This window comes from Globicephala melas, chromosome 12 (assembly GCF_963455315.2).
Source record: "Globicephala melas chromosome 12, mGloMel1.2, whole genome shotgun sequence".
NCBI classification, from domain to species: domain Eukaryota; kingdom Metazoa; phylum Chordata; class Mammalia; order Artiodactyla; family Delphinidae; genus Globicephala; species Globicephala melas.
In genome coordinates, this window is record NC_083325.1 from 55,927,894 (window position 1) to 55,941,748 (window position 13,855).

The window sequence follows — 13,855 nt, forward strand, 5'->3', positions numbered from 1 at the left end:
ACTGTATGTATTCTTACTCAACACTGTTTTTGAGGTTTATCTCTTTGCTACATATAGCCCTAATTCATTCATTTTCATTGTAAAGTAATACTCCATTACTAAATATACCTCAATTCATTCATCAACTGCTTGCTGATGTACTTTTAGGTTTTTTCCAATTTTTCTGCTATTACAATGCTATGATAATCTCACTTACTTTGCAGCAATTCCCCCATGAACATGACTTACTTTTATAATTCAAAAAATAAAAATAAACTTCTGTCCACTCATTTTCTCAAGAAAAGGGGTTGGGGGGGGTGAGGGGGTGGGCAAGGCAGCTAGGGAGCCAGGCTTAGAACTCTCAAAGGACAGACTTACACCTAGCCAACAGACATTACTCACACGTGGGTGCAATTAGAGGAGCACAATATTACTGACACCTGAATAATCCCTGACTAGCTTAAAGGAGATCACTGCTTTAATTAAAGATATGTGATTTCGGGTGTTGAGTTTCTACTTTATACTTTTCTGTAGTGCTTACATTTTTACAAGGAGCATTTATTTTCTTAATCAGTAAAAATTAATAAATCTATTTTCATTTTTAAAACAGAAACTAATGATAATAAACCATATTATTTAGGAAGAGGTGTGATATATATTCGACTTTCTTACACAGTTAGAAAAAGAAAAATACAACCAATGAAAAATAGAACACAAAAAAAGGAAAATTCATAAAATTTCTATAAATTCTTTTATAAAAAGAAAAGACATCTCTTGACTCCACAGTGCCATACTCACCGTGCTACAACTAAAAATTGGTCAATCTGTCGATCTGTAAGTGGGCTATTTGGGTCCCAAACTTTCACTTCCAATTTTGACTGTTCCCTCTCATCTGATTCTCCTGTCCAAGAACAAAGAAAATGGAGTCTTGTTACTCACAAGGCACATACATTGTCACATATGATTGATGACTGAGGTCACCAAAGCATTAAAAGTATAAGGTAAATGTACATGGTTTGCATACATTCTATCAGACAGCAGATGTAGAACACTCTGTAAAGTGAACGCTGATGATAACACAGCCAAACCGACCATATGATGTCTTCACTTAGTCATTAACATGTCTTTCCTGTGTATTTGTATGCGTGAGGCCCCAAGCCTCACTAAGGGATACAGAGACAGAAAAGAAAGATGCTCAAGTTATGATAAAACTTACTCATAAATAACTATGATACACATGAAAAGAAACAGATGTCACAGAGACGTATAGATATGACCATAAGATCCTGAAGATTAGAGAAATCATTTCAGGCTAGTTAGGGAAGGATGTCATGCACGAGGTGGCATTCCTGCTAAGAACTGAAGGGTATGAATGCACTGGCAGGGGGAGAGAACTTAAAGTAAGAAATGAGAATGGTGCTCGCTTTGGCAGCACATATACTAAAATTGGAATGATACAGAGAAGATTAGCATGGCCCCTGCGCAAGGATGACAACACGCAAATTCGTGAAGCGTTCCATATTTTTTTGTGACCACCTAGAGGGGTGGGATAAGGAGGGTGGGAGGGAGGGAGACACAAGAGGGAAGAGATATGGGGACATATTTATATGTATAACTGATTCACTTTGTTATAAAGCAGAAACTAACACACCATTGTAAAGCAATTATACTGCAATAAAGATGTTAAAAAAAAGAATATATCAGAACAAATTTGGCAGAAATTATCAAAAGACTGTTGTAAATAATAAAAGAATTGATTAAAATTTAAAAAAAAAGAAATGAGAATGTGAACAAAGTCATGGGGCTTTAAGATGTGGTAGAAAAGTAGCTAATTTTGTCAGGAGTACATCAAGGGGAATGAGAATAGATAGCTAAAAGAAGTGGGTTATGAAAATATTACTGAAGATTCTGCACAGATTTTCTGAATAGATTTTTATTTGGAGGTAATAAGCCCTTGCCTTTTTAGCAGTAGAGTGACAAAATCAGAAACAAATTTCACATCCAACACTTAGCAATGGAATAATTTTCTCTACAGAGATACATGATACAGACAGGGAGACATGGTATTGACAGTGACAATAAAGAGCTAAGAGAGAATATTTAGAAATGACAGTGACAGACTGGTATAATGGGTAGGTTTCCAGTCTTGAGAACTACATAGATAGTGTTGGCATTAACAGAAAGAAGGAAACAATCGAGAGGTTGAGGAAAAGACTGAGGATAATACAGGATGCTTTGTTTTAGGAACGTCTCAAGAGGAGATATAACCATCAGGCAAGACTCAATGTTAGGATAAAAGATGGTAATGGAAAACAGACTTGGGAGTTGATTGGATTCCAATTTACAGCTATGAATTTCCTATCAGGCTAGGAATTGGTTTGGGCTATGTTTTGGTTTTGATCACTGCATCTATAATATCAGGCAGAGAGTCTTGCACTGACTGACATACTAGGAGGCTGAACATCCCTTGATGACTGATGAATCCAGGCTATAGGCTTATTAATGTGTTCCCTCCTAGAATGGGAGCAAGCAGGTACTGAGGCTCAAAAGGAGAAAGCGGGAGGGCAGAACCGGCCAGCCCAACTGCAGTCTCCTAAGTCAGCCACTGCCGTCAGGTAGGGGGCCTGCCCATCCTGCTCCTTGTTCAAAGACAGGTAGGTAACGAAAAAGTCAACTGCCACCCCCAACATAAAGAAGCACAAGCAGCCCAGAGTGAGTACTAGTCCAAAGACATATCAAGTGTTTAAAAGGATTTCGTTTTCCATTGTTTTTGCTTACAATGCATGTGACCACCTAGAGGGGTGGGATAGGGAGGATGGGAGGGAGACGCAAGAGGGAGGAGATATGGGGATATATGTATATGTATAGCTGATTCACTTTGTTATACAGCAGAAACTAACACACCATTGTAAAGCAGTTATACTCCAATAAAGATGTTAAAAAAAAGATTCAATTGGTTCATTTTTAAAAACCATTTACAAACCCAAACGTTTGTAAACTGCATGAAACTTTTGAAAGGAAAATGACACAATTATACTCCCCAGTATCTCCAAGAAATACATGTTAAGTAGGATAAATAGTAAAATAGAAAAGAAATATAATAATAATTATCTGCATTTTTAAATAATACAAGATGAAATGATGATGCTATTCAGTATTAAGCCCCTTCTATTATATATTCTAGAATGTAAGGGTAAAACTGATATTTACTTTTCAAATTTAAGTCAGTTAAATTGATAAACTTCAATCCTATCCATACATTCTGCAGCACACAGAGGAAAGATAATTCAGTATAAGAATGCTGAATAAATTTGCTATAAACAATAAAACACTCCTGAATGCATTTCTACTAACAACTAAAACATACAATATCATGGGATGAGAACAAAAATAACAAGAACATAAAAAGAATACAGAATGTTCTATTCAAACAGTCACTCTAGGGAATTCCCCATTTTGGATTCATCATATCATATAATTACATTTATATCAATTTAATCACTTTTTCACAAGGGAAAAACTTTTAAGAAGCTCTGGAATCTGTATAATGAAAGCCTCAACTAAGCTGTCAGCACTCTGTAGAATGGCCTTGGGAAATGTATGAGCCAGAGACTGAACCAAGAAGAATTCTAGGCTCTGGTCATGTTCATTCTAGTCACTGCAATAATCTCACTTTCCTCCTCCATTTATGATAATCTGGGCAATTACAATCTGCTCTAGTCCCACACCAGCCCATGAAGCTCTCTCTCTCTGTGAATTCCTACCAAATGTATTTACCAACTACTTACACGATTATATATAGCATCCAATTTTTTGCTTCATACGTTCCTCTTCATCATTTTGAAGAAATGTAGATTCAACAATGATTTTATATGTGTTAGCCCTAATCCTTCAGCTATACTTTAAGATTTCTAGAAAATAATGGCAAAGTACTTCTTCAGTATACCCTCAAAGAGCACAGACCATTGTTCAAAGACTGAAGAACTAGGGCTGGATGGATCTGTCATCCTATAGACCCTTTGCTGGACAACTAGAAATATTCTTTGTTCTAAATATAATTCATTTTCTCTGTAACAACCATCAGAGTATATTATATTTAATTCAGAAACACAGAAGGCTGCCATTTATCACCATTTTTATTAATGTTCTGAAAGTTCTGGGCAATGTTTTAAGTGATGCATCAAAGGATAATAGGTTACAAGAAACAAATACTGTATGATATCACTTTATGTGGAATCTTAAAAAGCCAAACTCATTAAAACAGAGCAGAATGGTGGTTACCAGGGGCTGGAAAGGGGGTGGGGTGGAGGGGGATGGTGAGAGGTTGTTTAAGGGTTGCTCCAACTGCTAGGTAAGTAAGTTCTGGAGATCTAATGCACGGCACAGTGATTACAGACAATACTGTTATTATAAACTTCAAAGTTGATAAGAGACTAGATCTTTGTTCCCACCACAATAAAGAAGTGATAATTATGACACGATAGATAGCTAATGCTATGGTGGTAACCAACCTGCAATACCTAAATGTAATCAAATCAACAAATTAAACATACACAGTGTTATATGGCAATTATATCTCAATAAAAATAGATTTTAAAAATAAATTACAAGAAAGGCACAATAAAAAATGAATATATAAAACCCAATGGCATTCCAAAGAGAATGAAAACAAAAATGTAAAAAAAAAAAATCACATATATTATGGCAACAAAAATATAAAATACTAAGAAACAAAATTGGAAGTATGTTTATATAAAGAAATTACAAAACTTTCAGAGAACATAACATGACTTAAATAAAGAAGATTTTAAAATCTTAAGGCTGTCATTTTTGTACAAGTACTTGAAGTTAAATTTAACAAAATTTAGTTCTGAAAGCCCACAAAATAATTCAAATATTAATCTCTACAAATCAAAGAATATTACCATTATTAAAAGAGTAATATAAGAGGATCCTCCAAACTGGGTGGGATTATAATATATAGCAACAGTAATCAAACAATGTGGTACTGGCACAAAAATAAACAGAATCAAAACCACAGAAATAGACCAGGTAATATAATTCATATTTGAAAATTTAAATATTACTATAACTATGTAAATATTAACTAACATTTATTTAGTGCTTACTATGTCCCCAAAACCCTTTACAGTAGGGTTCCTCTCTACACAGTGTGCACTGTTGACACTTTGGGCCAACAACTCCTTGTCATGGGGGCTGTCCTGTGCATTGTACTATGCTCAGCAGCAGTCCTGATCTCCACCCACTAGAAGCCAGTAGCATCTCCCGCTCCACCCAGGTGTGGCAACCAAAAATGTCTACAGACATTGTCTAATGTCCCACGGAAGACAAAACTGCCCTGGGTTATGAACTACTGCGCTCACATGGTTGCAGCCGATATCTGCTTACACTTACTTGTTATGGTCTGGTGTTTTTAAGTTAATTAACATCTACCACATTGCGGAAAACACATTCTGCAAAATTACACACTTGAAAATAATAGTGTCTACGGAAAAACAGGACAAAAATTTTTAAAACCTAAGAACCAGAGCACTTAAAAAAAAAAAAAAGTAACAATCATAACAAAAATACCAACACAGTTAAATCTCCACTGACATTTGCACCAAGCACAAAGGTCAGTCAATCCTTTATCTTCTAAAACCCTGGACTTATGCTTCCTCCACCGAGATGTAGGTCATTGTGTAGTTTCAACAAAATAAAAAATAAAATCTAGGGTATAGGCTTTTATAAACACTGGGGAAGATATTTTTCATTCCTTTATCTGTAACTCTAAGATGCGCCATATACTGTTTTTTTTTTCTTAAACGCTCTTCATCTGTGAGAATAACTGCTTAGAAAAGCCTCAGATGAACTGACAATTTCCACACTATACTGACATTTTTCTATTGACTGTATATGAGCTAATTCAAGTTTAAAAGGCATGTATTTTAGCATAAGAGACTATTCTAATTTAATTCTTTAACTTTCAAAGAGAGACACACCCTAAATTCCCAAATACAGACAGGAGTTACTTAATTAGGAGCAGTAGACAGTTGGTGGCCCGGGAGAAGCAACTGTAATAGCGAACACTGAGCAGCAGGTGCTGTGCTAAATGCTTTACAAGGGCTTCCGTGGTGGCACAGTGGTTAAGAATCCCCCTACCAATGCAGGGGACACAGGTTTGATCCCTGGTCTGGGAAGATCCCACATTGCACGAAGCAACTAAGCCCGTGCGCCACAACTACTGAGCCTCCACTATAGAGCCCGCGAGCCACAACTACTGAGCCTGCGTGCCATAACTACTGAAGCCTGCCGCGTGCCTAGAGCCTGTGCTCCACAACAAGAGAAGCCACCGCAATGAGAAGCATGCGCACTGCAATGAAGAGTAGGCCCCGCTCGCCGCAACTAGAGACAGCCCGCGTGTAGCAACGAAGACCCAACATAGGCAAAAATAAATAAATAAAAATAAAATAAATTTTAAAAAATAAAAAATGCTTTACAAGAATTACTTCATTTGATCATCACAACACTATGATGTATGCACATACATTATTACTCACTTTTTAAAGAGGAAGAAATGGGAACTTGGAGAGGTTAAATAATTTTCCCAAGGTAACTGAGCTAAAACATAGTACAGCCAGATTTTACCCAAAACTGTGAATCCAAAGTCATTTTTGTTTAATAATTTTTTTTTTTTTTTTTTGCGGTACGCGGGCCTCTCACTGCTGTGGCCTCTCCCGTTGTGGAGCACAGGCTCCAGACGCGCAGGCCCAGCGGCCATGGCTCACGGGCCCAGCCGCTCCATGGCACGTGGGATCCTCCCGGACCGGGGCGCAAACCCGTTTCCCCTGCATCAGCAGGCGGACTCTCAACCACTGCGCCACCAGGGAAGCCCCCTTGTTTAATAATTTAATGTTATAATACTTTTAACAGTTACAAAGTTTAATATGTAAATAATTTCTTAAAATTCCAATTTTACAATACAGCTAAATAATAATTCAAAACTTACTACATATGACATCTTTTTTCTATGGAAAATTCTCTAGGTAGTTATTCAAACTCAAAAAAGATTTAAAATCTAAAAAACAAACCTTCACCTTCGCTTGCAAGCTACATACTGATCTTTCCAGATCTCAAGAGTTTGCTAGATGGTGGGTAGCCATAAATGAATTTTAAAATTCTAAAGCCACGAAAAAGAAATATTCACCAGCAAGACAAATGCCACAACAATGTCTTAAATTCATCAGGACACATTCACAAAGAAAGCAAGACTGTAATATATTCTGGCATGGAGCTGATGCTTCCACCTACTCAGGATATTAATTCAAGTTCTACATCCCATGCCAATGCAAATTGGAGTGGGGACTGGTCTAAACGTACCCACTCAAGAGTATCAAAAGGGTTAGTAAGCACAGACTGCATCAAGTCCTAAATATCTGTTCTTGAATATGATGTTTTCTATGATTTAATTCCCCTGCAAACAGGTACTGGTTGTGTATGAAAGTTTCTATGATGGCAGTGTCTGTGTTTTTCAAGTGTGGTTTAACTGCTGGAGTACGTATCTGCCACCCTACTCCTTCTTCCCAGAAAATATACTAATTAGAAGAAGGGGTTCTTTAAATCTTGCATCTAGTTGGTTTCCTGATTACAAGTGAAAAAAACATTTTGGATACGCTAAATGCTTTAAGTTGAAATAAGAGCCCAAAGTGACTTTCATTTATGTTGAAAAACACAATGTTTTTCATTGCTAAAGATGAACACGTATAAATAAAGCTAACAAGTTATAAACTTGGGATTTCCCTGGTGGTGCAGTGGTTAAGAATCCGCCCGCCAGTGCAGGGGACACGGGTACAATCCTGGGAGGATCCCATATGCCGCGGAGCAACTAAGCCCATGTAGCACAACTACTGAGCCTGCGTTCTAGAGCCCGCGTGCCACAACTACTGAGCCCACGTGCTGCAACTACTGAAGCCCGTGCACCCAGAGCCTGTGCTCTGCAACGAGAAGCCACCACAATGAGAAGCCCACGCACAACAAAGAGTAGTCCTTGCTCGTCGCAACTAAAGAAAGCCTGCACACAGCAACTAAGACCCAAAGCAGCCAGAAAAAAAATAATTAAATAAAATAAACTTAACAAGAAATATATAAAATCTGTATTAAAACAAAACAAACAAACAAAAAACTTCCACAAGACCCAAAAGTAGCCTTGAACAAAGAGAAAGAATCCCTTGTGTCTGGATAGGATGTTTCAAAATCATCAATATGTCTGTCTAACTTAAAAATTAACTGCATCCCCAATAAAAACAGGAAGGAAGATTTTTTTTTTCTGGTGTTAGTCAAGCTTGGAAAAATAAGAGGGGAACTAGCCTCACCAGATATTAACACATACTACAAAGTCTCTATAATTAAAACATGGGTTACTAGAGCATGAACAGACAGACAGACCAGGGGAATAGAACAGAAACCTCAGAAGCAGACCCAATATTATAAAATAATCAATCACCTCCCAAAGTAATCTTAATATTAATACAATTTCAATCAGAATCCTAATGAAATCTGGAAAGGAAGACATTGACAAATTGATGATAAACTTTGACAGTAAGAAAAAAAAATCTCATCGACATGAGAACCCTGCCACAACCAAGAAATTTTAAAGAACAACTGAGGGGAAACTTACCCGACCATTAAACACATAAATAGATAAAATAAACGTGGATCTATCACACAATGGAATACTACAGAACATAATTTCGTGGATCTCTATACATATTTATATAACAAACAGTCTGGGAGAACATGTTAAATTAATAACAGTGGTTAACAGTGAGTTCGAAGGGATGATCTGAGGGACTACTACTTTTTGTTTCCAATATAATTACATTTTCTATCACAATTCATACTGTTTGCAATAAAATAAATTTTAAGATTTAAAAAATGGGAAAAGGCAAAGGGAAAACAGTAGAGCCCCTTCGTTATACTATGTTACAAAGGGACTTCATCATAAGCGCTTCTAACTGCAAGGACTGGGGGTTTTGACTGTGCAATGAAGAGACAGGATTCTAATCGGCACAGTGGCCTTCAAGTTGATTCTCTGAATCCTAAGGTTCAGTAAGGTACCTCAAGAGACTCAACAGGGCCTTCTCTTCCACTTCACCCACAACAACCTGACTTTCTTATTTAAGGTCATACTGCGTAATAAGAAAGGGTTCTACTGCCTAAATAAAGTTTGTAAACCACCCACCCGGAAGACTACTAAGAGAAACGCAATGTTAAAGGCAATTAATACTTGTTAATGAATTATAAGATCTATTATATTAACGAATATTTAGTCACAACTGATGTAACTGCCCAAATGCCACAAGCTGTTAAGAATCTTTCCTTTTACCTGGAAGAAGAACCTCAAGGTTCTTACCCTCAAGAATTCAAATCCTTATTGAGAAGTACTGTAGAATAAATTATTGCATTTTATATATGATTTCGTTTCCTAAAATAATTTTGTAAATTCTAAGCTAGGTAGATATGCTTTCCAAATTACTAACTCTAACCAGCTTTATGCTTTTCAGGGGCAATATCATACGTAAAAGTTTTGCAGATAAGTGGGAACTCATGAGATTCCATGATCTGATTTTTATGCGCCCCCATTACTTGAAATATCCCAACTTTATTACTTGGTTCAGCATTTATCTTTACATGAGCAATACACAAAATTTTCTAGGCTTTCTATACACCTAGGCTTATGTCAGTGCTCAAGAAAGAACCAAACATAAAAAAAATAAATTAGGGAGTTCCCCGGTGGTCTAGTGGTTAGGACTTGGAGCTTTCACTGCCATGGCCCAGGTTCAATCCCTGGTCAGGGAACTGAGATCGTGCAAGCCACGGCGCACCCAAAATAAAAATAAATAAATTAAAATTAAAAAATAAATTAAAATACTTCAATAAAATATATATATAAATTTAAAAATCAAAAAATTAAAAAGCACAACATTGTAAATCAACTATACTTCAATAAAATATATTTATATATATATATATAAATTTTTTTCTTATGAAAAAGAGAGAGAGGACCACACAATCAACAGCTCAGGCAGTCCAAAATTTTAAAAGTCAAATAATAAAAATAGCACACAAGATTACATGAACGACACAGTCTGCAGAGTTTGACAAGGGGAGAGATCAAAGTTCAGGGAGGAGTTAACAAAGGGCTGCTTAGGGGATGTAGAACTTGGGTCAGGCGACAAGCACACATGAGCACCAGGGTCACTCCTGGCTTTTGACCTGTGCATAGATGGACTTGCTGAACTATCTCACTAAGAGTGTATACATCTGCCCCAAACTCAAAGAACTGTCACAAAAGAGGGTGAAATGTACTACATATAAATTATACCTTAATTAAAACAAGGAAAAAAGACACCTGTAAATAATTACTTGGAAGACAATTACCATTTTGTATAAAATTTCAGAAACACATGCCTTATGACTTAGTAATTTCATTTCTGGGAACATATTTTCCAGTTATATCCAGAGTACAAAATTATGCATTATATAAAGGATACAATGCAGCACTATTTGTAAAACTTAAAAATCAAGTGTTTTTAAAAATAAAACAATAAATATTTAGTGAACACTTACATGTAGTGATAAAAGTCTAAGATCAAACATTACGGACTATAAAACATCCAAAATTATTTCTGGAAGAAAAGATGGTTTGTACAGAACAGAATGCTAATAAACGCAATCTCTCAGCCTATAATAAACCGAGTCACTACTTACAATTTCTTCAAAAAAAACTTCTAAACACAGATGAGTGCAGACGTGGCATTCTGTTCTCAAAGCTTAGTCGTTACTGACTGACCTTTCCTTGTAATGAATTCATGAAAATGCAGAAGTCTGCAACCTGTTATTATTCACAGCCACCTCACCTACCCACCACTGACAATGACAACACAACTCTATCCTGAGTTGATTTAACTTTTCTGCATATACTTCCTATAGGTAAGGCAAGGTAAAGAATGCTAATTATATAAACCTTAAGGGATAAATTCTAAACTTCTGTATGACAAAAATTCTCAATTTCTGTATAACAAAAATAAATAAAACAAATTTAAAATCATTAACATTTTTTAAGTGAGGAGGCAGACAAAGGGCAAATACTTTTATATTTGTTTACCTTTAATATGCAAAATACTCTTGCCAATACATATAAATAACCAAATAGAAAATACACAAGAAATTTACAGAAGAGCAGTAACGGAAAGCCTAAGTAACTTTTAAAAATTAAAGAAAAAGAAAAAAAAAACAACAAAAAAAATGAAAAGCCAAGACAACAGTATCACAAAATGGGCAAGGGGGGTTCTTTAATAATCTAGTGGTGGAAACATTTGGTTCACTCATATGAAAATTAACAGCCTTTTTGAAGGGCAAAGAAGCATTTTCAATATCTTCCAGGGAGCTATGCTTGAAAAATATTTACACAGCGTAAGTATATGTAAAGCTTTTCTAGAAGCATCATTTGTAATATCAAAAAATGTAAACACCTGAAAGTCTGTCAATAGGGTACTGGTAAAGGAAATAAATTGTGGCACATCCATGCAGACTTAAGAACTCTACAGTCACTGAAAAGAATAAAGCCACTCTGCTCATCAGGAAAGATGCTAAAGATACACTATTAACTGAAAGAAGCAACTGCAGAGCAACGTGCAACTTGCCATCCCACAAAGACCACACCTGAATGGGTTACGAGCCAGAGACTGTACCAAAAAAAAAAAAAAAAAAAAATACCCTGAACAATATTAGTAATTAAATATGGGTTTGGAAAGAAGGAAAGGGGGTGGTGTTCATTTTCTATATTACACGTTTCTTTGTGTTTTATTTTTTAATGGTAAGAATGTCTTACTTTTGAAATCAGAAAATAAAGGTTTTAAGTATATAATTATGACAGAAGAAAGAAAAGTCTTGCTAGGAAGATCTGTGTTTAAAATGCAAAGCTCTGAATCTCTCTGGTATAGAAACTACGCAGATCTGCCAAAATTCCCACCAAAATGTAAATGTTCACTAGATTGCAAGGCTACCATAGAGAGATGACATGAAGGCACTCAGGATCTCAAGGCGTGAGCGTGTCACATTGAAACACAAGTTCAACAACACTAACATTCTTAAAGTTGTATTTAAAAGAAAAACACAGGCAGAAAACTCATGAAAGTGTGAAATAAAAAATGAATAACTGATCGATTAAATTATTTTTCATTGCCGTTTGTTGTATTTCTAAATTTGGAAGAGCCCGTTACTTTTAAACTTTAGCCTGAAAGTTGTTTCTTCCATATGAGGAAAATATTTGAGTTTCAAGGTACATTTGTTTTCATAGGATTTGCAACCCAAAGGAAAACATACCTTCTAAGAGCATTTCTGGAATGTCTGCTTGATATCTAGGTCCCACTCTGATTTCACCTTTGTCAGCTAACAGTGTTTTCACTGAGGGATCATAGACCAATGAGTAGAAAAAAGTATCCTGGAAAAAAAAGAAAAGACAGAAAATACCTAGGTAAACATAATTCCTTCTACTTTTTATAAAGCAATAAATCCAATGTCACAATAATGAAACCATAAAACTACAGAGTAGGGCTTCCCTGGTGGCACAGTGGTTGAGAGTCCACCTGCCGATGCAGGGGACACGGGTTCGTGCCCCGGTCTGGGAAGATCCCACGTGCCGCGCAGCGGCTGGGCCCGTGAGCCATGGCCGCTGAGCCTGCGCGTCTGGAGCCTGTGCTCCGCAATGGGAGAGGCCACAACAGTGAGAGGCCCGCGTACCGCAAACAAACAAAAAAAAAGAAAAAATGTCCCTTTAATTCTGTAAAAAAAAAAAAACCTATGTGTAATAAAGATTTTGGGAAAACAAACACTATGTAATTATAAAGCTTAAATACTGAAACATTATCAATAGTAAAATATTTTCCCCACAACACAAATGATAAAAGTCACATAAAACTACAAAATGTGGAATAGCCTTGCTTACAAGAATTTCCTCCCTTCAATGAAGTGCTTGCTCTAATTCAACTTGTTAAAAATGTTTAAAATGTTTCTTGAAGTTTACAGAAAAAAATATTTTTAGTTGACAAAGTTTATTAGGATTCCAGGGAAGAAAGCAGACCACCAATGGTAAAATCTCATCTGCAAACAGTCTAAAAGAAATGCTATTTATTTAAAAAGAAAAAAAAGGGAGGAGGACCAAGTATACTGAAATCATTTATTTCATAAAGCCAAAAATAGTTCTTCCACTACCAACTAAATCACGTGCTATACTTTACAAGCTTTTCATTACCAAGCAAAAGAGACAGACAGACATGGGAGTTTTTGCCAACTTTTATCTCAGTTAACCAGAAAAATAAAATTAACTGAATGCAGTCTAGTCGTTATACTTTTACCATAATACTGCTATCATTGTGCAATAATTTGTTAGAAGAAGAAATAATACAAAAGTATGGGCTTCTTATGAAATAGAGGGAAAACCAAAAACAAGTATAATTGTGAATTACCTCTTTATCAAGATATGACAATACAGACTCTGTCTCATTCAGAAGGGCAACACTGCATTTCCCCCTGTTGAAAGAGGAGAAAAGTGAATAAATAAAGGCCACCTCACCCTCACAGTGATGCTATATACAAAGTTAAGAATATTCAAAATGTAAAGGTGGTATTAAGAAACTAGATGGCTTTTAGGAAAATCTATGTATGTATATACTTGGACTCTCTACCATCTTGGTTTTGTGTAACCTAAAAAATAAGGCTGTGTTTGCAGACATTTATTGAGAGGCTAATCTGGGGAAGGAACAATGTTAGGCAGTAAATCCTTGTAACATAAAACACTTTATAGGTATTTCCT

General features: G+C 36.0%; 1 protein-coding gene and 1 non-coding gene across 8 annotated transcripts in view; one reads left to right on the top strand and one right to left on the bottom strand.

Annotated features, from left to right (window-relative positions):
* Positions 1-13,855, bottom strand: part of MTA3 (metastasis associated 1 family member 3) — a 178,928-nt gene that overhangs the window by 90,785 nt on the left and 74,288 nt on the right. For all 7 annotated transcript variants that reach the window (XR_004039867.2, XM_060309941.1, XM_030857819.2 and 4 more), the window contains exons 5-7: positions 13,509-13,572; positions 12,367-12,484; positions 778-880 (exon numbers count right to left, since the gene is read on the bottom strand). Coding sequence is in view for 6 of the 7 variants with exons in the window: in XM_060309941.1 (XP_060165924.1) it covers positions 778-880; positions 12,367-12,484; positions 13,509-13,572 (285 nt within the window). In the remaining variant the exon portion in view is untranslated. The remainder of the gene's footprint in view (positions 1-777; positions 881-12,366; positions 12,485-13,508; positions 13,573-13,855) is intronic.
* Positions 1,396-1,505, top strand: LOC115854342 (U6 spliceosomal RNA). The gene has a single exon (XR_004039966.1). It is a non-coding gene; the product is annotated as a U6 spliceosomal RNA (small nuclear RNA).